Below are 26,889 nucleotides of genomic sequence, written 5' to 3'. Positions count from 1 at the left end.
AAAAAAACCCAATTAAATCAATCGTAACATTGATACCGAGGAAGTTTTGTACATTACATGTATAGGATGTTGAAAAGCGCAACTTTTTTTAAAGCATCATTTTTGAAAAATGTGATTATTTTTGACCAAAACCAAAAAATTCTTTAGAAGGAATAACTTTGGTAGTGTAGCAAACGATTCCTCTATTCAAATGCTTTTAAAATTTTCAAATCAAGAAAATGAATGTTAAGTTATGCAAAGAAATGTTTTGTAACTCGTAAATTGAATTTACCATTTTTGAAACATCGGCTCAATAAAATCTTCTAGAAAAACCCGGTATGGTCAATTAGTCATTGTTTTATACTGCAAGATGATTGCATGGGTGACTGGGTAATCCTATACATAAAAATTAAAGAAAATAAAAAGACCATTAAATAAATCAAAGAGAATGTTTTTGTACATTAAATGTATAGGATGTGGAAAAGTGCAACTTTTTCTGAAAGCATCATTTTTGGAAAATGTGATTATTTTTGGCCAAAACAAAAAGATGTTTTTAAGTAAAGAACTTTGGGAGGGTAGGAAAATGATTCCTTTATTCACAGGTTTTTAGATTTTTCAAATCAACGAAATGTATGTAAAGTTACGCAAAGAAATGTCTAGTAATTTTAAGGGGGAGTTATGTATATGTAGCATTTTCTGTTAAATTCGCAGCTTGTATGTTGCATTCTAAAACATATGCTGTATCCCCTTCACGTGGTGACGATCCACTTGTTGCTGGTAATGTTGTTGACACTGTAAATACAGTTTGTGCCATCGTAAAATTGTCCAGCATAAAAGTTAAAATGAGTATCAGTAAAGCAATTCCTTTTGGCTTCATTTTGGTAAAAAATACTTCATAATGCGTAGAAAAACAACACAATTTGCGTTCAGATGATTTTAGGTACTTCCAATATGTCAACACGGGAATAATCTTTTGTTTTCAGAAAATATTATTACCGATATTCAATGACCTGGGCTGGGCCTCTGTCTACAAACAGGTTACATATACCATTTGTAACACTTGGATGAAAGTCATTCTTCTGACAGTTTTAAAGGCCCATTCAGTGATTTGCTCGTCCGGCCGGTCGTAAAAATCATCAAAATTCAGATTTTGGAACTTTTGTCATTGTCATAGATATAGCCGGCTAGTGGTTCAGCCGAAAGCCGTGCATTTGAAACAAAATCAAAATAAGGTATTTACATAAATCTGTAATTTATATACAGACTGTAGAGCCATTCCATGTCAACTCCTGGGATGTGCACCGCAGCACCTCTTCAATTTTTTCTTTTTCTGTGTGGTGGTAGATATTGATGAGAAAGTAAAATTCTGAAAATTTGAGCTTCATACGCTATTTCGTTTTCCCGTGGCATCAATTTGAAATTTAGGGGGATCAGCTTAAAAAATGTGTCGCAACACGAAAGACGATGTTTGGAGGTCCATAAATGTATAAAGAGAACCCCCTACAACTTTGAAAAGTATGTATCCTGGGGTACTTAATTGTGTAGAGTTCAAATCTGGCATCAAAAAACTTGTAACTCCTTTACTTAAAAAGATACAGGGCCCTCAAAATGCAACTTTGTCCATCCAGGACCAACTTCGGGGGGTCAGAACTCCAAAAGTAAAAATATTTTTTTGTCCATTTTTTTGCCAGTCGGAACCCTTTGGTAGGACATTACTCTTTTCCAATATTGAGTCAATTAGGATAATTTTAGCTGAGATATTACCAATGCAAAACTCCAATAGTACATTTTTTTCCCCCCTGAAAACCAATGTCAGACAATTTGCCCCACCATCAACTTTAGGTATGTTGAAAATATGTTCTTGGACAACATTTCTGAGAAATAGTGGCTTGGGGTCTTGATGACTTTGCATTAAAAACATCAGTTAGGCTTGCCTACTCACATAGGAGTCATTCCAGCCACATCAACAAAAAGGGTTGGTTGGTCATTGGTCATCCCGTCAAATTTTGCTGAAAATCATTTCTAGCATACCTCTATGAGCATAATGAACACATGGAAAAAATGAATGCTTAACTCCAAGCGGTTTTGGAGATATGGCTTGTCAAAATTTGGCGCAGACCCCCACTTTTTGCTCTCTGGAGTCATGTCGTTGAATTAGTAGCGTTTTGGGACACTCATATTTGGACTTTGAAAAATGATATTATGCTGAAAAGTACTAACTGGTGTGACTTTTACCCAGAAAAAACAGAATCTGGCCTCAGAAACAGTGTATCATATCTACATACAAAGTTATGGGTCTCTCAAAACCTTGTTTCGTTTTGTGAAAATTTATTTGTCAAAAACGAAACGAAAAGAACTCTACAATCTTTCAGGTGCGAGTGATCAGCATGATATGAATATTCTATAGAATTACGATCCAGGTCTTTATCCCTGTTCATTGTCATCTATGGTTCAATGCATAGGTACCACGTGAATGTTCTAGTGCAGGGCTATACATTCAAATTGTATTCATCTATTGCTAAGGTAGCTAATCCGATTAATTAGTCACTTCTACGGCAAATTATAGACCAGGCACTGACAAGCAATGGTCTTGTATAAACATGTATAGCAACATTACGTAACGCAGTGTTCCATTGATACCAAATTGATTTGCCGACAAGTTATTCATAAGTAACATTCTCTGTTATCCTGTCTGGAAAGGCGAGATGGGATGACAGGAGACATATTCGTCCAGTGTCAGCCATCCATACTAATAAAATAATGATATCTGTGTGTCTGTCCGGCTATACGTTTCGCTGCCCTTCGACGCATTAATTCAATATTTCATATATAGCTAGGTACCGGGCTTGCGCTGTTTATGGGGTGGTTTTAAAGGTCATCAGAGGTCAAGGTCAAAGGTCGTGGGGGTACAATTACCAAATAGTGTGTAACATGCTAGACTTGAGTCCAGTCCTTGTTTACGGAGTTTAGGGTTATGGTTGGGATAGGGCAGTCTTGTAATAAGACTAGTAGAGTTGCACCCTATTCGGTAACCGCTGAGGTCGTGGAAAGTACTTCTCCGTATCACGGGATCATGAAAAGAATCAAACTGATGTCACCCGAGGTCAAAGGTCGTATGGGGGTCAAACTTTACAGCATGCACATTGGGCTTATAGACGAATCCAAGGAGCCAAGTGATGGTCAGAATTCAGTCAGCCATTACTAGGTCCCCGTTTAACCAAACTGGCGTTGTTACTGCCCATTTGGGTGGATTAAAGCCGCTTACAAATTCATGTTATATTGTATTGTGTTAAACTGTTATCAATCGTTTGTCTATGTGTAACACGGGTGAAGGAATGCAGTTTAAAATCCACGCCAAGGCCGCGTCATTTCATATTTTAGGTGGGATTGACCCAAGGGGGGACCCAACTATGGCTGCCATTGAGGTGTAGGAATGCATGCAATTGGATTCGTCTATACGTAGAAGGAACCCTCAATATAACGGGAACATGCCAAAAAGTCAAAAGGGTAATCAGGGGTTAAACTGTTGCTACCATGCTGCTGGTGCTTTCACAGCTCCTGGTTCCCTCATATCTATTGGTGCACTGGTGGTTTACCTAAAAAACTGAAGTGTATATCTTAAAACAGGTCTCGAATTAAAGCCATAACAAAAGATTGGACGTCTTCATACACCAAAGAAAAATCATATACATAGGGCGGAAATGACACCTCTAACTGATATCAGATGGCGTTGGTGACAAAGAAGTCGTATGGACCATTGTGATGTCGCACCATGTTTCATACGACTTTCTTGCACTAGCCAGGTATGTCGGCTTTTTCATAATGACATTTTGTTTTTCGTTTTTCAAGTTTGGAACTCAAATGTTTCTTAAAGATATTTACATTTTATTGCTATTAATATTTTTTCATCCCTTAGTATCTAGTTTTTGCTCAAAAGGCTGGTATAACGAATCCATAGTGTACAAACGACCTTCTAGCACTAACATGCAGGGTCTTGTTGGATTTGGAAATCCCATAAATCAGTTATAGAAATCTTTTAAAAGGGTCGTATGTGGCTCATACGACATTCTTAAACACTGAAAATGTAATTTTATCTTCAAAATTAATTAACTTTTTTTTAATGGAAATTTGCTTTTTTTTTAATTTGCGCTAACCCGACGATTTACAAAAACAAAATGTCACCTCCATAATAATGCATGCGTCTACAGTTTAGTGTGTCAAACATGTGTCACAAACCCACATCAATAAACAGTTTAACGACTACCAAAATCGTTTTGTGTTTAGTGACCACCAAATATATAAAGATGATAAACTTTTGTAATTGATGATTTAGATTTCAAAACACACACAAAAATAGTTATGATTATATCACAAAGATACTAGAACATTACGATTACTGTACATCCCGTCACCTTTTTTTTTTGCTGAAGTTCGCTACCAAAATACGCAACATGGATAATTAACCATGTAACCACTGGTATGAAGTAATAGACTGTATAATTATAAATTCACATTTATGTTATTTTTTAAAACAATTCTGAATACATTTAAATCAAATTCATCAGACCAATCTTTATTGTATATTATTAAATTGTCATTACAAATATCTTGTGTTTTTCCGATTAAATGACAATCAATATTGGTCATGTATATTAACATCTTTTGCTCTTATGAGTTAAAGTTTTAATTTGCTGTATAACCTTTTTTAAGTTAAGGCATTTTACGAACAACAGAAGAATTGACATAAGTTCCACTGCTTTCGTCATTATTACCATTACTAAAGGGAACTTGTTTGTTTTGGTTGTTCATATCACTGGCATCTGTTTTAGGAACATCGGCATATGCGTATGAATATTCATTGTCATCATTGTTTTCATGACTCACTTCAGCGGACCTATGTTTTATAGACGTGACTTCAGGTTTTTCTTCTTTAGCATGTTTAGCCTCTGCAGGTGTTGCACCATGTGTGATATCGATATGCACCTCGTAATCTGTGTCAGAAGTAGATGTTCCTTTTGTGTCAGGAGAGGTACTCTTCTGAAGTTCCTCAAAAGACTCTTGCTGTCTTCTCCTGTTGTACTCTGTGTAGCCATCTTCGCCAATGACGGGTTGTGTGTTTCTGGTGGACTCGTTTTGCTTAGAACCACTAGTAGATGATGCTGTTAGTTCTGCATAAGGTTCTTGGGTATTAGCTTTGTATTCCACATAACCATTGTCTCCAAGTTGTGTCGAAGTATTCAAAGAGGGTTTTGTCTTCTTGCACACCTTTTTCCTAAAATACAAGAGGATTTAACCGTATTGTGAAAAACAAAGCAAATAATACACATTAGGCTATTTTGGAATTTGGGAAGATTTGGCAAATGTGTCAGAAATCGACTTATAGGAAAGAAACTTATGCTAATAATTTTAATCATGTCTCAGAAGATACAACACAGGAAAGAAATTTATTTTAACAATGATAATGATTTTAATTATGTGTCAGAATATGTAAAATATATGAACGGATCTAAAGTTGTATTCTTACCAGACTATTATTGCCAGTATCCACAAAATGCTTGTAGCAAATATGCATCCTATTACAGCTCCAACAATGGCACCTATAGGAAGGTTATGTAAAAGGAAAGGCTTTGAACTATAATATACTTCATGTACTTTGGATCGTCATTGGGCTATCCCAGTGCAAATTCATGTATACTGCGCCAATAAAGTATCCTTACACTTGGAAAAAATAATCACAATTTCCAAACTGAACAATATTGGGGTAAATTTGTTTTTTTTAATAGACGCCCTATCTAATTCTGCACATTATGACACCACATTGAATCCAAAACTCCACAGACTAGACATCTGGTTTGAGAGTGGTGAATGGCTTATTTATGCGTTTGGCTTTAATTAAGAACAAAAGGACCGAAAAAAAACCTGAAACAAAAGAACTGACAAATAAAATGAAAGTTATGAAAAGTACAAAGAAGCAAAAACTGAAATAAAAACTGCTTTAAATAACGCTTCATTGAAGAAGCTGTGTTGTCTCTTTTTGTTTCGCTTGTTGGAATCTTTTTGCGCCTTGTAGGCCAGTTTGTCACTTTTAAAACTGTACCTTCGTCTATTCAATTGCTTGTAACTTTACTTCTTGAGGTCACATTGGATTCAATGTGGTGTCATAATGTGCAGGATTAGATAGTGCATCTATCAAAAATTAAATTTACCCCAATATTGGTCAGTTTTGAAATTATGATTATTTTCCAAGTGTAAGGATATTTTATTGGCGCAGTATATGTGACTTTAATATCCCACACAGGGGATGTAGATTTTAAATCATGGAGTCAACCATAACCCCATTTTAAATTTACACTCCTTGCGTGGAAGAGTAAGGTCATGTCTTCAATAGGGGTGTATAATCCTTTTTGGGGCATGAAGATAAAGACTTTATTAGACTTTTTTAGACTTTATCAGTTGTTCTTGAGGATATAATTATTGGACCGCTTGGAGGGATACCAGTCTAGCAATCATGGGTCCTAGACCTGATTCTTGTAACAGTACGCAATCATGGTAATTTATCCGTATTGGGACGATTGTCATCGTAGTGAACTATATTAAAACCCATTTAATATTTTTGGTATTTATAAAAATTATAATGTAGTTCAAAATTCTGGTGATGTACTAACTTATTAAACATTATACATTTATAAATTGTGCAAAATTAATGGGTAGCAATAAAATTGCATATTCTTTTTTTAAAAACTATACTGTACTGCAATATACCTGTGCTGGTTGATGTTCGAGCTGTCCCTGGTCGAGTTACAGACAAAGGCATGGATATGTCTGAAAGAAAAGAAATCATTAGTCCTTTCGATATTCCGACAAGTTAATAAAGTACCAGCAATGTGCTGTTTCAACCAATCGCGTTGTTGGTATTAGCAGCAGTGCTCGTAGGATGTGATAGCGAGGTTATAAACGGCCCTGTGAAAGAAAACCTGGATATTCATGTACGGATAAATCTAAGCTAGCCTAATTCACATTATTTTATATCTGAGATACTTTTTTATCTGAGATTTTTCCGATGAATTTTAGGGATGCACCATTTGATTTTCAGTGTGTGGGGGAGGGGGAGCATGAGAGTTCGGGTCGGGCGCTTTTGGTTTGGTTTTCTTTATGCATAGTTGGGTGGTGATATTTTTACTCATCAGTAGGGCAAATTTGGTTTTTTTTGGTCTCCCATGCCCCTGGTAATCAAATGGTGCACCCCTTACTCAATCATGATATTTTCTGCCATACTTATGTTCTACGGCGGCAACGTAAAGCTTTTGAATAGGAGGAAACTGGCTTGCTCCCGGGGCTTGCTATGCATTAAGCTTTGCCACTCACCATGTATGAAAGTGATAACAAACGTCAGCCTGGGTGATATTTAGGGATTCAATCATGTTTCACCGTTGTTCATCACCGCACCGATTAACATCGATGCGTCCGCGTCGTCTGCGTGGTTTACTTCGCGAGGGCAGCTTTAGCTGCCCGAGCGAAGTAAACCACGCAGACGCGCCGGACGCGAGTCAACAACGACAAGAAGTTAAAGATCGTATATAATTCACGATTATTTTACGAGGAATGTCAGTTAATCATTGCCACTCAGCCTTACAAACTTCGATGATTTCTCTGTTGATAGCAGCAATAAAACTACAGAATAAAACTATTTAGCCGCTACCTGAAAATACTGAATTCAACTTGTAAGCTTGCATACGCACAAAGGTTCCAGGCATGACGAATTTTACGCGCTCTCGCGTAACGCGTAGTCTCGCTCGCGTTCGCGTATACGCTTACAGTTAAAGTGTTGATTCATCACGGATTAACAACGGTTGGCTCCTGTACAAAGGTATAGAAAGAGTTGTTGAATACATTCAGTCAAGACCTTGCCCTTTGAACCGAAAATGGCTACGAGTTCTTTGGTTGTGACATCACCACCTTTTGACTGATCAGAAGACCTGTGTTTTATATACTCCATACATTGCCTACTTCTTCGCAGCTATGTGGAGCCAAGGTGGGAGCAGTCCGGGGAGTCATGTGACTCCCATATGGCCTGGGCACTCCCTTTTAAAGGGTTTTATTATTGAAATACTATTTGAAAATTTAGCATCGATATTTTCAAATAGATTTATTCTTACTATTATGTTTTGAGATTATTCAATGCAATGTGAAAAAACATAACGACAATTAACGATACCTGGTTTGGTTGGGAATGTAGAATACCCTTTTTCTGGCATAGTTGTCAGTGGTTTATATTCACTTCTGGTTGACAGAGATGTTGCAGTAGAAGTACCTATATTAATATAAAAAAAGTTGGGAAATTGCAGCAGGCCTAATTATTAGTGTCATTTTTAATTCTTTCAAAATAATAGAAATATACGCATTATTATCTTTGTCGTATAAATTTAACACCCGGCTGTAGTAATGGGATTATCAACACGGAACAGTTCATTTCAATTTCCAGTTGACGTAAGAGTTCGAAAAATATGATGACATGGTTTGGTTATGGAAGTTGATATATGCTGAAATTAGGTTAATAATAATAATAATGATATTTACAATATTATTACGACTAGTACTACTGTACTAGTGTTTATCTTACGTTGGGCGAGGTAAATTATTATTTTAAACAAGCAGTAAACGAACCAACAGAAATATGATCTGCAGCAAAACACGAGGCTATATATGAAGAGCTTAGTTTCAAAACCCTTACATCCACTTGCCGAATTTTGAGAACGCATCAAAAAATCATCAAAAAAATCATTGATATAAGGGAGTTTTCAACAAAAGCAGTTTTTGGTGGGATGCTTGGGGAGGATGAGCATCCCACCAAAAACTGCTTTTGTGGCAAACCCCATATATCAGTGATTTTTTGATGATTTTTGATGTGTTCTCAAAATTCGGCAAGTGGATGTAAGGGGTTTTGAAACTAAGCTCTTCATATATAAATACCCCGCCAGCTGCTGATAGTAGCTGCTAAGTTACAAAATAAGCTGAATTCATACTCCGCGCGCGGTGAGCGATTGGTATTTGACCAATAAGGTAGCTGGCTTTTCCAGGAGTTGATTGGCTAAAAACTGATCGCTATAGCTCAGCGATGTAATAAATTTAGCTATTAGTTGTCTTTCAAAATATCCTACTACGGACAATAAAGCTTGTATTTAGACTATATTCCTAAAGCACATAATTGCATTGAGATGATTTGAGGGACGCCTCTTGAAATTATTTCTGGTATTTATTCCTATCTATAATGAATAAAGAGAAACATGCACGGTGGAATACGGTATTTACTATTGATATTCAATGTTTGATTATATCTCAAATCATTGAATATTTCCCGTTATTTTGGTATTTGTAAAACCTATTGCTTGACTTGTAGTTGAATATATGTGTTGAAAAAATATGGTAAGCACCTGTCTGTGTATTGAGCTCCCAGTCTGTGTATTGGAAACAAAAACTGACAACACTCAAATTTTCTTGCCGTTAAAGAGGGTATAAGCTGCGCAGATCGTAAAAATGAGTCATTTCAGCTGATGAATGGCAGCGGCGCATGCGTAGTGGGAAGAAAGAAATTATCTATCTTACAGGTGGTGTGTTATACTTAGCCTTTGTGCCTCGGCCCCTATCTCGAAACTATTAAACACGGCGGAACAAAATCGCCATGAGTGGCTGTTGAAGAACAAGTGGATTCGCCCTACTATCATAGCAATTTCTGACACGAAGATATAGGGACGATGACGCTGTGCTATGTATCGAGTCACTGAAAGTCGAGTCCGAGTCGAGTCGAGTCATCGAGCCCTCGAGTCTCGAGTCGAGTCGAGTCATGAAGCCTTCGAGTCCGAGTCGAGTCGAGTCATTTGAAGTTGTCAGTCGAGTCGAGTCGAGTAGTCAGGCCATTCTGTCGAGTCGAGTCGAGTCGAGTCGGATATGTTTTGTCGAGTCATTTTGAGTCACTTCACGTTTTATATATGCTCATGATACCAGCTGTCAACTTGATAGCCCAATTTGCATGAATTTGTACTTTTTTGAAATTAAAATCCCAGTGAGAGTACATAATATCAATTTATGAATCTATGTGCTCCATCCAGTGCATTAATGGAAATCAGTAATCAGTCAGACTTGTAGTATTGCCATTAGGACCCGCCATGAGTATGGGTACGGGTGCGTGTCCCGGACCAGGAGAACTTGTACGGGTACGGGTCCCAGGCCATGGGTACGGATTTCAGGTCATGGGTAAGGGTACGAGTACGGATCCCTAGCCATGAGTATTCAGTACGGGTCCATTCCAAAATAGGGTGCGAGTACGGGTACGGAGCCATGGGTACAGGTACGAGTATGGGTACGGAAATTGGGACTCGAGTACGGGTACTGGTCCAGTAGTGGTATGGAAATTCTGACTTCAAGTACTTGTATGGGTCCTATTATGGGTATGGGTATAAACAAATAAAATTAATGAAGTACAAAAAGAGATCAAATATTGGTGGTCATAGTGAATCTAGCCTAAAGGTGGCATATTTTGGGATGCAAGTGAAAAACTATGTCTATGTACAGTATGGACAGCCAGACTGTGCAATACTAATTTCAACATATATTTAGCAATGATGTAGATTTCTAACATCCCAAATTTCTGTATATGGTAAGAACCTCTCTATTCATTTGACTCAGATGCACAAGCCCAAGCCTGGGCACAAGAAGTACATGTTGATGTGGCTGGTGGAAATGCTCACACCAGTCAGTCACATTGCAATGTAGTTCTTCATGTGTGCAACATGTAGAGGAGTGTATTTGGATGGGGAATAATCAAAATGATTAATAAAAGCTATAATAATGATATTTTAACATGATAACTTGAAATTCACCACAAAAAAGAAAGTATCTCGAAATGTTTTCCCAGTTTGCTGGGTTTTTTTTCTGTATTGATCAGTCATTGTGAATGAGACATGTAGCATACATGTATGGGTGTGTGCACAGGCTGTTACAATGACATGTGGGTAGCATTCATGTACATTTTGTGTAGCCAGGGCTGTATTTACCTTTTTCAGGGCCCAGGACCAGGCTAAAATAAAATTAAGGGCACTTGATATAGCTTGCTATCTGCATCCATGCATTACTCCCACCCAACCCCATCCATGATGTAACCTATTTGTTTAGATTATGATCAGAGGACTCACAGTGGGATTTCCTGCATTTGTGTAGCCACATACTGTATGGTACCCATGGGTACGGGTACGTGTCCGGACCATGAATACGGGTACAGGTCCCATGCCATGAGTATGGGTCCGGGTCCCAGGCCATGAGTACAGGTACGGGTACGGGTCCCAGTCCATGAGTCCGAAGACAAAATAGGGCATGAGTACGAGTACGGGTCCATAGCCATGGGTACAAGTACGGGTACGGGTATGGAAATTGGGACTCGAGTACGGGTACGAGCACTATAAGTCTGATAATCAGCAATGATGGACAATGGACTTTTCCACCATGCCAAGTTTGAAGCATGTAAAAAAATGGTGTATCTTTTAGCCAGATCGACAGGCAATCATACATGTACATTGTACACACATACATATAATTTATATTTTAAGTTATTATAAAGATGCTGAGAGATAGTAAGCCCACTTTGTAAAATATAAGAATCACAATACACTGTGATGTGTGGAAGAAAACGTGCAGGTATTATTAGAAATATTAAGGTATAATTTATATTTTCGAGTCATTTTTAAAAAGTCGATTCAGCCACAGTGACTCGAGTCACAAGCCTCGAGTCATCGAGTCGAGTCATTAAATTTCGAGTCGAGTCGAGTCATCGATTCATCAACCCTCGAGTCGAGTCGAGTCGTCGAGTCACCTTGCCTCGAGTCGAGTCATCGAGTCACCAAAACTCGAGTCGAGTCGAGTCGAGTCGAGTCATTTCGAGTCTGCTATGTATGTGCATGAAAGTTTGTATGGAGACAGGCCTAAACTTGACTGTGGATATATACCTTGATCTGGATTGTTGGTCGGCGATTGCTGGTCTCCATCACAGTCTGGTAGTTCGGTACACACCTCAGTGGTATTAGGCTTCAGAAGACCGCTGCAGACACTATCATCGTCTACTAATACATAATTGTTATTTATATTTTGGACACACCAAACTCGGCGTGTCCGTGTGCGTAACCGCAAGTGCCGGTACAAGGGTCCCAATTGAACGACAGCCATAAGTATTCTAAATGAATGAATCGGAGACATTTGTAATGGTAAGTCTAAAACGGTTAACAAGTGATAAATAAGTAGGCGCATCTGCTTAGTTCTGAGCCCGCGTGACTAAAGTGTACGCACAGGAAACTTTAAGTGGGGGGAATTTGTAATATTTCAACACCCCAGCGATAGTAATAACTCAATGGCTGTAGTATATCCCATGTAGTAAAACAGTAGTACAATAGGTCTGTATAGGGCAACGTTTCCTGTTCAGCCTGATGATGTCATATTTCCGGGACATCGTTAATTTCGGGACATAGAGTGTGTCAAATTTTTAAGACGTGTCAATTTTATAGACGTAGTTGTCTTAAAAACTGGTAAAACTTTTTTAGGTGTATGAACCATTCGGCCATATCAGTTTTAGAGAAACATCGTGGATATTGACGAGGTCGTCTTCGTCAATTTTATTTAAATAAGGACGGTAGAAAATGGACCTTTACAGATCACCAGTTCATTAGGCCAATGGTATTATCATTTGGTGCTAATTGACTTCCCTAGTTATATTTCATCCACTACTGCACTATCTATATCACTCACTGAATTAACAATACCGCCATGACAGTCAGTCCACCTTTATTAATTGTTCCTGCAAGATACATTACCTAGAGAGTTCTCCCAAAGACAGCCAGTACCCTCCCCCATACCCATTTCCATATGGGTTATAGTGGTCAGTGGAATATATCCTGTTAAATGGGGTAATACCTGATACAGTCAGATTTTTCCATATTCGTATCCTTAATTAATTGTTCCTCCAAGATATATACCTAGAGTTCTCCCAAAACAATCAGTACCCCCCCAATTAATAGCTTCCCTCTGGGTCATAATGGTCAGTGGAAAATGTCCAGTTATACAGGATATACCTGATGCAGACAGATTTGTCCATAGTCGTGTATACAGGATCTTATATCACATATAACTGGCACTATGCCTTCTATTTGTTATATTTAATATTGTTTCCCTCTTTTGATTGGAAAGAATGCGCACGTAATAGGAGGGCGTCCGTTTTTTTTTTTTTGGGCGTGTATTTTGAGGCTATGATGATCTAGTACACCAGGTTTATTATAATTGCCTTAATTATAATGTAATGAAATAGACCCAAACAACAACACAAAATAAAGTACAATATATGAAGATATATATCTTTCATTTTTTAATTTTCATTTATTATGAATATTCAAAGGCTCTTTGTAAACATTACTCGATGGTTTAATGTCGATATTAATGTTCGTCAAATGTATTTTGTAACAAATTAATATTAGATTTTATTATATGCTATTTGTTAAATATTTTATAGTATTAATGTTAAGTATAGTTTATTGATGGTGGTGGTAAAACTTTGGTTCCTTTTTCAAACACTGTCTTCATCATCAGCTTCCATTTCTTCATCCGCCTCTTCATCGTACAGGAAAAGACCATCAAATTTGGCTTGATACTTAGCCATCACTCTTTTGATTGCTGTGTGAATATCCACACCATAGTCCATTTTGTCTTCAAGTTCATCCATGATTTCTTGATACAGGTCATCATCTTTCAAATGCGCAAAACTCCATAAAAATGCTGTAATTTGGTTGAAAAAGTCACGTTGAACAGCCCACAGGGTCTTCACGTAGGCATTCCCCTTAGCCTGTTCTGGATCCAATCCCTCGGCAATGTACTTTTCATATTTTTCAGCTCTCATCTCTTCAGTGGCTTCCATGGCTTGTGCGTACCATTCTTGATACGTAGCGTTGTCTTCCAGTTCATCGCTTATCTCTTCATCCGATGACTCGGCGTCTTCCGTCTCCGAATCCTCAATCTCTGAATCTCCGCTGGAATAGTCGTTTTCGTCCTCCGTAGATTCGGAATCTTCCGAATTGTCAACTCTGCGCTTTTGACCGGGGCTCGTAATCATTTACGTCGGAATAGTCGGATGGATTAGCTTCCATTTCAGAGTCATCGCCAACTGCATGCGCATTTTCTACATGCCTCCTCAAGTTGTATCGCCGTCCATAGCTTTTGTCGCATGAGGAGCAAGCGTAGGGTTTGTCCGTAGCGGATAAAGCGTTCATGTTGACTCTTTGAAGGTTAATCTCCGAATGACAAGAAACTAATGAAACCAGTCATTTAGCTGCTCCGATGCTCCGTACTCCGCTCTTCTGGTTGCCCAGTTCAATGCTCATTTGCTCAATTCCTTGCTCATTTGCTCAATTCCTTGCTCATTTGCTCAATTCCTTGCTCATTTGCTCAATTCCTTGCTCATTTGCTCAATTAACTGCTCATTTGCTCAATTCTTTACTCATCGATAAGACAAAATGGACTATGGTGTGGATATTCACACAGCAATCAAAAGAGTGATGGCTAAGTATCAAGCCAAATTTGATGGTCTTTTCCTGTACGATGAAGAGGCGGATGAAGAAATAGAAGCTGATGATGAAGACAGTGTTTGAAAAAGGAACCAAAGTTTTACCACCACCATCAATAAACTATACTTAACATTAATACTATAAAATATTTAACAAATAGCATATAATAAAATCTAATATTAATTTGTTACAAAATACATTTGACGAACATTAATATCGACATTAAACCATCGAGTAATGTTTACAAAGAGCCTTTGAATATTCATAATAAATGAAAATTAAAAAATGAAAGATATATAGGCCTATCTTCATATATTGTACTTTATTTTGTGTTGTTGTTTGGGTATATTTCATTACATTATAATTAAGGCAATTATAATAAACCTGGTGTACTAGATCATCATAGCCTCAAAATACACGCCCCCAAAAAAAAAAAACCGGACGCATTCATTGGTAATCAAATGGTGCACCCCTTACTCAATCATGATATTTTCTGCCATACTTATGTTCTACGGCGGCAACGTAAAGCTTTTGAATAGGAGGAAACTGGCTTGCTCCCGGGGCTTGCTATGCATTAAGCTTTGCCACTCACCATGTATGAAAGTGATAACAAACGACAGCCTGGGTGATATTTAGGGATTCAATCATGTTTCACCGTTGTTCATCACCGCACCGATTAACAACGATGCGTCCGCGTCGTCTGCGTGGTTTACTTCGCGAGGGCAGCTTTAGCTGCCCGAGCGAAGTAAACCACGCAGACGCGCCGGACGCGAGTCAACAACGACAAGAAGTTAAAGATCGTATATAATTCACGATTATTTTACGAGGAATGTCAGTTAATCATTGCCACTCAGCCTTACAAACTTCGATGATTTCTCTGTTGATAGCAGCAATAAAACTACAGAATAAAACTATTTAGCCGCTACCTGAAAATACTGAATTCAACTTGTAAGCTTGCATACGCACAAAGGTTCCAGGCATGACGAATTTTACGCGCTCTCGCGTAACGCGTAGTCTCGCTCGCGTTCGCGTATACGCTACAGTTAAAGTGTTGATTCATCACGGATTAACAACGGTTGGCTCCTGTACAAAGGTATAGGAAGAGTTGTTGAATACATTCAGTCAAGACCTTGCCCTTTGAACCGAAAATGGCTACGAGTTCTTTGGTTGTGACATCACCACCTTTTTGACTGATCAGAAGACCTGTGTTTTATATACTCCATACATTGCCTACTTCTTCGCAGCTATGTGGAGCCAAGGTGGGGCAGTCCGGGGAGTCATGTGACTCCCCATATGGCCTGGGCACTCCCTTTTAAAGGGTTTTATTATTGAAATACTATTTGAAAATTTAGCATCGATATTTTCAAATAGATTTATTCTTACTATTATGTTTTGAGATTATTCAATGCAATGTGAAAAAACATAACGACAATTAACGATACCTGGTTTGGTTGGGAATGTAGAATACCCTTTTTCTGGCATAGTTGTCAGTGGTTTATATTCACTTCTGGTTGACAGAGATGTTGCAGTAGAAGTACCTATATTAATATAAAAAAAGTTGGGAAATTGCAGCAGGCCTAATTATTAGTGTCATTTTTTAATTCTTTCAAAATAATAGAAATATACGCATTATTATCTTTGTCGTATAAATTTAACACCCGGCTGTAGTAATGGGATTATCAACACGGAACAGTTCATTTCAATTTCCAGTTGACGTAAGAGTTCCGAAAAATATGATGACATGGTTTGGTTATGGAAGTTGATATATGCTGAAATTAGGTTAATAATAATAATAATGATATTTACAATATTATTACGACTAGTACTACTGTACTAGTGTTTATCTTACGTTGGGCGAGGTAAATTATTATTTTAAACAAGCAGTAAACGAACCAACAGAAATATGATCTGCAGCAAAACACGAGGCTATATATGAAGAGCTTAGTTTCAAAACCCCTTACATCCACTTGCCGAATTTTGAGAACACATCAAAAAATCATCAAAAAAATCATTGATATAAGGGAGTTTTCAACAAAAGCAGTTTTTGGTGAGATGCTTGGGTAGGATGAGCATCCCACCAAAAACTGCTTTGTGGCAAACCCCATATATCAGTGATTTTTTGATGATTTTTGATGTGTTCTCAAAATTCGGCAAGTGGATGTAAGGGTTTTGAAACTAAGCTCTTCATATATAAAATACCCCGCCAGCTGCTGATAGTAGCTGCTAAGTTACAAAATAAGCTGAATTCATACTCCGCGCGCGGTGAGCGATTGGTATTTGACCAATAAGGTAGCTGGCTTTTCCAGGAGTTGATTGGCTAAAAACTGATCGCTATAGCTCAGCGATGTAATAAATTTAGCTATTAGTTGTCTTTCAAAATATCCTACTACGGACAATAAAGCTTGTATTTAGACTATGGGTCTTTTTATCTTTTCAGTTTCCGTAACTCTATTGTTCAGATACGAAAACGCAAGGGATTCAGTAAGTTTACTGTAATCTTACTTCATTGTTAACTCTGAAGTACCAATCAGCTTATTTCAATAGAGGTAATTGCCTGTGTCAATAAAGCCCATAAAGGCTGGAGATAAAATAGTATTGAACACCGGTGTCCGACCGCTGTTTTAATGGTCTAGCGCCTCTCGTGTTTGACAGTGATAAATTGATTCACATTATTATGACAAAATGCAAATCCGAATGAAAAGGTCCACTTTTTTCTGTAAAAACGTTGAAAATAAGCCCTTCAATCACAAAAGGTCCGCTTATGAGCCTGTCGCGCCCCATTGCACTTGTGCAGGGCCACAGTGTCGCCCTTCACTCGTATCAATGTCTATATCCCTATTTTGCCTCCTCCCTCCCCCCCCCCCATATGATCAGTCTCCCCACTCCCTCCCGTCCCCGGTCCCTACTCTCTCCTCTCGAGATCTTCTCTTTCTAGTCTTTCCGTCTCTCCCTCTCCTCTCTTTCTTCCTCACCCCCTCCCACTCTCGCTTGTTCAGTCTCAACTTAAGTATCTCCCGCCCTCCCTCCCCCTCGCGAAATTTATCAGTATGATCCATGACTGAAAATAAGCTCTGCAAAAATAAACATTTAAAATAAACCCGAGTCTTGCATATTGGCCCAACCAATTATCAGATTAGCTTGCCATGAATAGAATACATTATCTTTGCTCCAATGCAAATTCTTTTGTATTGCATTTCAATATAAAACATGATTACCAAATCACCACTTGTACGCGCCTCATTGGGAGATTTTAGACGCTCGTTTCATCGCCAATATGAAAGACTTTTGCTTATAACTTGTCAACATGGTTAGTATATATTTCAATGCAAGACTTTTTTTAAGAGCCACTTACGTCTAGGCGTAAGTACATATACACCAAACACAAGTCAATTGAAGCCGTACAATTTACCGCGAATTTAGGACCGTAAAATTTAGACTCTTCTTTTGTCTAGATTGGCACCCAACCGCACATCTCAAGGTTTTATGTAAAAAATCAATATAACTTACCAAAACGAAAACTGAAATTCACGAGCTTCAAATTTTCAGTAACTAACAAAAGGCTAGAATAAAAGATTGGTCATACCTGGGAGACTACCACTTCAGAATAACAATGACTTACAAAAACTATTACGGATACGGAAACAGAAACTGAAAAGATAAAACGACGGTATATGTCCTAAAGCACATAATTGCATTGAGATGATTTGACGGACGCCTCTTGAAATTATTTCTGGTATTTATTCCTATCTATAATGAATAAAGAGAAACATGCACGGTGGAATACGGTATTTACTATTGATATTCAATGTTTGATTATATCTCAAATCATTGAATATTTCCCGTTATTTTGGTATTTGTAAAAACCTATTGCTTGACTTGTAGTTGAATATATGTGTTGAAAAAATATGGTAAGCACCTGTCTGTGTATTGAGCTCCCAGTCTGTGTATTGAAAACAAAAACTGACAACACTCAAATTTTCTTGCCGTTAAAGAGGGTATAAGCTGCGCAGATCGTAAAAATGAGTCATTTCAGCTGATGAATGGCAGCGGCGCATGCGTAGTGGGAAGAAAGAAATTATCTATCTTACAGGTGGTGTGTTATACTTAGCCTTTGTGCCTCGGCCCCTATCTCGAAACTATTAAACACGGCGGAACAAAATCGCCATGAGTGGCTGTTGAAGAACAAGTGGATTCGCCCTACTATCATAGCAATTTCTGACACGAAGATATAGGGACGATGACGCTGTGCTATGTATCGAGTCACTGAAAGTCGAGTCCGAGTCGAGTCGAGTCATCGAGCCCTCGAGTCTCGAGTCGAGTCGAGTCATGAAGCCTTCGAGTCCGAGTCGAGTCGAGTCATTTGAAGTTGTCAGTCGAGTCGAGTCGAGTAGTCAGGCCATTCTGTCGAGTCGAGTCGGATATGTTTTGTCGAGTCATTTTGAGTCACTTCACGTTTTATATATGCTCATGATACCAGCTGTCAACTTGATAGCCCAATTTGCATGAATTTGTACTTTTTTGAAATTAAAATCCCAGTGAGAGTACATAATATCAATTTATGAATCTATGTGCTCCATCCAGTGCATTGTGGAAATCAGTAATCAGTCAGACTTGTAGTATTGCCATTAGGACCCGCCATGAGTATGGGTACGGGTGCGTGTCCAGGACCAGGAGAACTTGTACGGGTACGGGTCCCAGGCCATGGGTACGGATTTCAGGTCATGGGTAAGGGTACGAGTACGGATCCCTAGCCATGAGTATTCAGTACGGGTCCATTCCAAAATAGGGTGCGAGTACGGGTACGGAGCCATGGGTACGGGTACCAAAGTTTTACCACCACCATCAATAAACTATACTTAACATTAATACTATAAAATATTTAACAAATAGCATATAATAAAATCTAATATTAATTTGTTACAAAATACATTTGACGAACATTAATATCGACATTAAACCATCGAGTAATGTTTACAAAGAGCCTTTGAATATTCATAATAAATGAAAATTAAAAAATGAAAGATATATATCTTCATATATTGTACTTTATTTTGTGTTGTTGTTTGGGTATATTTCATTACATTATAATTAAGGCAATTATAATAAACCTGGTGTACTAGATCATCATAGCCTCAAAATACACGCCCCCCCCCCAAAAAAAAACCCGGACGCCCTCCTATTACGTGCGCATTCTTTCCAATCAAAAGAGGGAAACAATATTAAATATAACAAATAGAAGGCATAGTGCCAGTTATATGTGATATAAGATCCTGTATACACGACTATGGACAAATCTGTCTGCATCAGGTATATCCTGTATAACTGGACATTTTCCACTGACCATTATGACCCAGAGGAAGCTATTAATTGGGGGGGTACTGATTGTTTTGGGAGAACTCTAGGTATATATCTTGGAGGAACAATTAATTAAGGATACGAATATGGATATATTCCACTGACCACTATAACCCATATGGAAATTGGTATGGGGGAGGGTACTGGCTGTCTTTGGGAGAACTCTCTAGGTAATGTATCTTGCAGGAACAATTAATAAAGGTGGACTGACTGTCATGGCGGTATTGTTAATTCAGTGAGTGATATAGATAGTGCAGTAGTGGATGAAATATAAATAGGGAAGTCAATTAGCACCAAATGATAATACCATTGGCCTAATGAACTGGTGATCTATAAAGGTCCATTTTCTACCGTCCTTATTTAAATAAAATTGACGAAGATGACCTCGTCAATATCCACGATGTTTCTCTAAAACTGATATGGCCGAATGGTTCATACACCTAAAAAAGTTTTACCAGTTTTTAAGACAACTACGTCTATAAAATTGACACGTCTTAAAAAATTTGACACACTCTATGTCCCGAAATTAACGATGTCCCGGAAATATGACATCATCAGGCTGAACAGGAAACGTTGCCCTATACAGACCTATTGTACTACTTAAAACTGTCAACATTTGACAGTCAACTCATTGTTATTTATCTCATTTATCCATCTGCATGCTGATGTACTGTCCTGACTACTGATGATATCATAAGAACCAGTGGCGTAGATATCTTTTTGACACTGGGGGATGGGGTTGGAATTTTTTGCCATATTGAAGATAAACTAATGAAATATCGTGCAAAAGTGGAATAAATTCATGCGAAGCTTCAAAAAATTGGCACTTTTTGGGCTAAAATTGCCAAATAACAGGTGAATTTGGTAAAAAACCATAATTATACAGGCGTTAACATTGGGGAGATGATGGTATGGACCGTCCCCGCATAGCAAAATATTGGGGGGATTTTTCTCCTCCATCCCCCGGGATCTACGCCTATGATAATAACCTGTTTATGCGGTTATATAGATGAGTTGACTTCTGATGTCATTGCTTGGCTTGGCTTGTATGCGCGTGCATCATCACTATTTCGGTTGTTTTTATGTCTGGCAATAAGCGCGAGCATCATATTTTGTTCAGGGCCCGTGCTTTTAAAACTCCCGCCTCATCACAATAAGGATATTGAACAGTGTAGTGGTTGTATGCAGTTCGCTCAAGTATATCGATATACCAGTCCCTTGCCTTGACAAACATTGAGGTCAACTCATCTATACGTCTGTGACCGATAAAATCATGGGGTGAAGTTCAAGTTGTGAAGAGCAAATGCACATTTTATGTAAGGCCAAGGTAACCTAATGTACGATTATATATACTCGAAGAAGCGAGTGGAGTTCATCGATTCAAGCATGACATGGAGAGATTTGGAAGTTTCAAACTTCCAAATCCCTCCATGTCTAGACTTCTCCATAGTCCACCATGATGCAGTCAGGTCTACAGTAGAATTCACCACGACCTTTGCAGGACTTAAACCCCATTAAAAGCTATTAAACCAAGATAACACTCATTGAAGACAGCTCAACTATGTTAAATCAGATCTTCTCTGGTTAAATCCACACTACACATGTTTCTGTTTTACCTGTGCAATGAGCAATGAGCTGGTATTATAGTTTCACTTGGTGAACGATTATAAAGCAAACGCAAGATAACAATACTGTGCGAACCTTTGTTTACGAAATGAGACAATAGTCTGCGTATTGTTAACCGCATTCTTGAAAATGAGAAACATAATGTTTGCACATTTAACACGGTTTGGAAATAATATCTTCATATTTTTTGGTGTTATCTGTCGTTTACATATCCTTCCTAAAACACGCGAATATTTCCAAACACCTAAATTAGCTAAAAATTTAGGACATGTTACAAAACTATATTTTTTTGAATTTCAGAGAATACTTTAAATATTGGCCGGTTATTTTTTACACAGTGCCGTTAACTAGGTAATGTCTAGTATTACCTATAACATACACTAAAACACCAAAGTGCGAATATTTCCAAACACCTAAATTAGCTAAAAATTTAGGACATGTTACAAAACTATATTTTCTAGAATTTCAGAGAATACTTTAAATATTGGCCGGTTATTTTTCACACAGTGGCGTTAACAAGGCAATTGCCTATACTTCTAACATACACTATTTGTACATGTCACGCGTCAATGGTGAGAGCACTGTGTATTGTGTATAGGAAGACGGACAGTAACTGCAGTATGCTTGCCCATTGTGCATATACTGGCTATTACATTTATACATAAAACTCCCATTTGTATTAATTTCTGATAGATTTAGAGTTGAACTGGCAAAAATGTGACCTGCCAAAAGTTACCAAAGCTACTCCTGCATCCCAAAAGTTACCTCTTTATAGGCATACTGCAATTATTTAAAGGAGCACCCCAAAGGTCGATGAAGTCATAAACGAATTCCTGTGAACACTACCATCTTCAGACCTGTTTTATTTACAAACGTAATTGGGATTTGAAACCCCCTCCACTAAAAACGAAACTAGTTTCGTTGGGTGGTTTCCTAAAACATCTCTTCAAGAACACGTTAATTTTAAATAATTAAGTTTAAATATGTCAAAGTATGAGTTTTACTTCTGACACATAAAACCGGTGCATTTTTCTTTGTACAGGGTTTCGCCTCTAAAAACCCTCGTAAAAGATATCATTCAATAAAAAACAAATAACTGAGTAAATAAATGAATAAATAAATAAATATTAAAATAAATAAATATATGAAAGAAAGATTGCCACATTTCTTCATCAGCCTGCTTTAATACGTGTATTACGTATTCGAATCGTGCAATACACGTTCTAAAAAAATCACACCAACTGGTGCAAAATATTTTTATGAAACGTTAATGTATAAAAACAAATTTTTTAATAAAAGAGCACACTCGGCCACTGACCTAACCAACACAATCATAATAATTACACTCATCCACAACCCAGACCTCATCCCCAATCATACCTTATTCCCTCACCCACACCCCCCACACGAATTACCCTATGCATATTCAACCAAAGCAACCACACACTACACTTACTCATTTTAACCTTTGTTTTGGCAATTTGTTACTTTGTGACAACAGAGGCCGCTGTCCTTGAAATGCATAGTGTTTTAGAAAACATAAGATGTCTCGTTAGCATTGCCGTTTCTATGAAAATGTAAATAGCCAATACATGTCTCTTTACGTCAACATTATGTCCACTAAATAAACAATACACGAAGGTCCACTTACGTCAATGCATTGCCCATCAGGGGGCATACGTTGACATAAAAGGACATGTACTGCCCATTATCGGACAATTACATTTAAGGGCAATTATTATTTTTACTACTTATAATAATGATAAATTATTATTATTATTATTATTATTATTATTATTATTATTATTATTATTATTATTATTATTATTATTATTATTATTATTCAACAAAATCAACAACGATAACAGTAGCAGCAGCAGTTCAATTGCGCATGGTACATGGACAAGTATTGATATAGCGAAGTAAGCATGCATATCCCATACCTGGACAATTAGTTTCATCTTCCCTTTCACCAATTGAACAATCGTTAAATCCATCACATAGCTGTGTGTTATCGATACACCTGCCATTATTGCACCTAAACTTAGTCAGGGGGTCGCAACAAGTAGCTTCAGCTTCATCAGTGCCGTCAATGCAATCAACTGTGCCATAATCATCACATACATATGTTTCGGGAATACAGTTACTGTTGTCACAAAGGAAACTTATTTCAGTCTGGTAACATGTCACTCCTGGGTAAAATTATGAAATTCACATCATCATCATCATCATCATCATCATTATTATTATTATTATCATCATCATCATCATCATCATCATCATCATCATCATCATCATCATCATCATCATCATCATCATCATCATCATCATCATCATCATCATCATCATCATCATCATCATCATCATCATCATCATCATCATCATCATGGGTTGAGTTGATTGACAGCCTTATTCAAAATTGAGATATTTGCATCTGGAAAAAGCTCATGTCGTCAGCCTTCTACGCTACTTGTCCAAGTCTTTTTTTGTAATTTTGAGAACAAAGAACATGTGGTTCAAGCATGCATCAATCACGTAATCATCCTAATTATTTTGGATTATTCCCTTTCATTCGTATCATTATCATTTGTTCTTGTGCAAAGAATGGTGAATAAATATGTTTAAATGCATGTTTGAACCATTGAACTATATTTTGTACTTTGTTCTCAAAATTACAAAAATTGAATTAGGCAATTAGCGTAGCAGGCTGATGATATATTTTTTATAACCCATAACACCTAAAATTAATGAATGTTGTTGTAACCAGATCTGTTGCTGTTTAATGACCCGTTTCCACTGTTTTAAACATATTTTGATTTATTGTAACTTGAAAAAAAAAAAAGGTTGGTCTCAGAGATATGAAGGTAGGCCTATGTATATGAAAAAATCGACAAGTCGACCTAAGGCGCCAAAAAAAAAAAAAAAAGAAAAAAAAAAAGAAAGAAAAAGAAAGAAAGAAAAAGTGCGCTAAAAATACAATAAAAAATTCCTTGTAGCGCATAGCCCCCCCAAAAAAAAAAAACAACTCCAAAAACAAAACAAACAAAACTGCATAGATAGCTTTCTGACCAAATGTGTCTTAGACAAACCTTTTTTTATTATTTTTATGCCTTATGTTTTTCTTTCAACTACCGTTTCCATTAAGGGATAACATTCTTTTTATTCCTATACCGCTATCAGAAGCCTGCTAACACCGATGGCTCTTTCTATCGAACTGGGTTTTTATCGATACCTACGAGAGAAACCGCTACCGTTTACTATTACAAATTGCAAACAGTTTTAGGAACAGCAATTACTACTCACTTCACATTACTCGAAATGCACACAAAAGTGACCAACATAAATAATAAATAACATCCCTTGCACGCTACCATACTGATAACTTTTTAAATGAAATATGAGTACATGTTGTTGTATACCAAGGAAGCATGATAAAAAAGATGTGCAATCAGGGAGGTTGCGTTTTTGACCCGCAACTAGGTCGAGCTACTGGGACGTAGGCCTACGTCAAAAAAGGTACGCACATGTGACGTATATTAGTGGTTTAAAAATATATATGAACTGAAAATGTAATTTCCTAAATCAGAACAAAACCATGACAACCCCCGGTCGCATTGTAAATCGAATCCGTTAATTTAGATTTTTCCAATGACATTGTTCCATCGCGTTATACTTGCACCGGTATTTTAAACTAGTTGAACAATTACCATGAATACTGATTTCGTCCAAAGCTATGTGGCCGAGGCTGCCATCTCCAACAACAGCTTCAAACAAGATCTGCAAAATTAAAGCAAGCCATGTAAAATTGTATACAACATTAACTCCCCAATTTAACATCAATTTTATATGTTTGGAAGCAAAATATTCGATTAAGTTCTGCTACATATGTGTTTGTGGTCGGAGTTTGTGGGACGGGCGGGTGTGTGCGTCGTCTCATAACCATCTCCTAAATAGTACCATGCGTGTAATTTGCCGAAATTGTGTGTCACGATAATTGTTCATAAAGCGAGTCTTCGTCTTACCTGAAAAGGTCTCGATGAATCAGTGTTAATCATCAGTTCTACTTCAGTCCAAACATTGTTCTGGCTTCCAACAACATTCCAAATGTCATTATTTAAGTTAAGAATCTCTACAGTCGTCCATTCTGTTGCATCTTTACATCCTTGGATCAGGTAAGCATAGAACGAACCCACATCCCGTCCGTATGTATAGTGATAAAATCGTAATAATGGCGACTCGTTCAATGCGCTGCTTACATTGTAGCAAGGAGAAACAAGTACTGCATTTTCGCCCCACCTCCCGTTGCTGTGTGCACTAGATAGCAGTCCTCTGTTACCGTAATGATTGAATGACAAACAAATAAATAAATAAATAAATAAATAAATAAATAAATAAATAAATAAATAAATAAATAAATAAATAAATAAATAAATAAATAAATAAATAAATAAATAAATAAAAGTTATATACATAAATTGATAATTTTACTACTTTGTTTGATATACGTGTTGTATTATTTTCAGAATCAATCAAATGAATCATTAATTATATTTGTTCTGCTATCTTTGATATAAGTACCATGATCATGACGGTCTGCTCTGCATTGTCGTTTATTGTAGGACTATGTCTTAAACGACAGATCCACAAATCCATAATAATGTAATAAATAATGTTGCTGTAACATGTATTGTGCCACATCACAGATATTGGAAAAGTTACCAATATCTGTGGCCACTTCAAATGTTGTGGAACTGAACGAAGATTTTATCATAATGCTTTTGTAAGTGAAGATTAATAAATAAATAAGTTTTTATTTGAAAATTATTAGAAGTATTAAGGGATGGGGTATAAACGTTTGGACAGTATTTATTGTGGGACATTAGAGCACATCAGACATATCGAATTGCATTCTGAATATGAAGAATGTCCTTCTGATATCAAATAATTTTGATTTTTTGAAATTCGCAATGTAATACACATTTTATGGCAAATGATTAAAAATCGATATTTTTATATTTAACAGTACATACATACATACATACAAATGAGATTTATAAGGCGCCTATTCAATAACAAAATGAGCGAACCTCAAACAAGCAAGATGAAACAAAAATGAGCAATGCAAAAAACAATTAATAAGGATACAAATATGATTTTAACAATGTTTTGAAAGTGTTGGTGGTTGGTGCTTCCCGGATGGATATGGGCAGTGTGTTCCAGGTGCGTGGACCAGCGACATAGAAGGCCTGATCACCAATTGTTTTGGATGTCTTTGGGATGTGCAGTCGAGTTGTGTCCATAGCAGATCTAAGTATGCGAGTATTGGTAACAGTGG

The 26,889-nt window shown here is 37.2% G+C and overlaps 1 protein-coding gene across 3 annotated transcripts in view; it reads right to left on the bottom strand.

Moving 5' to 3' along the window:
* Nucleotides 1-4,093: 4,093 nt before the first annotated feature.
* LOC140157120 (uncharacterized) overlaps nt 4,094-26,889 on the bottom strand; it is a 31,787-nt gene continuing 8,991 nt past the window's right edge. The window contains exons 3-10 of one of the 3 annotated variants that reach the window (XM_072180195.1): nt 25,577-25,883; nt 25,262-25,331; nt 23,498-23,746; nt 16,016-16,111; nt 8,195-8,290; nt 6,742-6,801; nt 5,504-5,576; nt 4,094-5,251 (exon numbers count right to left, since the gene is read on the bottom strand). In XM_072180195.1, the coding sequence (XP_072036296.1) occupies nt 4,690-5,251; nt 5,504-5,576; nt 6,742-6,801; nt 8,195-8,290; nt 16,016-16,111; nt 23,498-23,746; nt 25,262-25,331; nt 25,577-25,609 (1,239 nt within the window). In that variant the 5' untranslated portion in view covers nt 25,610-25,883 and the 3' untranslated portion in view covers nt 4,094-4,689. Of the gene's footprint in view, nt 5,252-5,503; nt 5,577-6,741; nt 6,802-8,194; nt 8,291-11,975; nt 12,200-16,015; nt 16,114-23,497; nt 23,747-25,261; nt 25,332-25,576; nt 25,884-26,889 lie in introns of those variants that run through there. The other 2 variants (XM_072180197.1, XM_072180196.1) reach the window with 2 other exon arrangements.

The sequence above is a fragment of the Amphiura filiformis genome, chromosome 7 (assembly GCF_039555335.1).
Source record: "Amphiura filiformis chromosome 7, Afil_fr2py, whole genome shotgun sequence".
NCBI classification, from domain to species: Eukaryota; Metazoa; Echinodermata; class Ophiuroidea; order Amphilepidida; family Amphiuridae; genus Amphiura; species Amphiura filiformis.
Note: the sequence above shows the minus strand (reverse complement) of the source record. Positions and strands in the feature narration are given on the sequence as shown.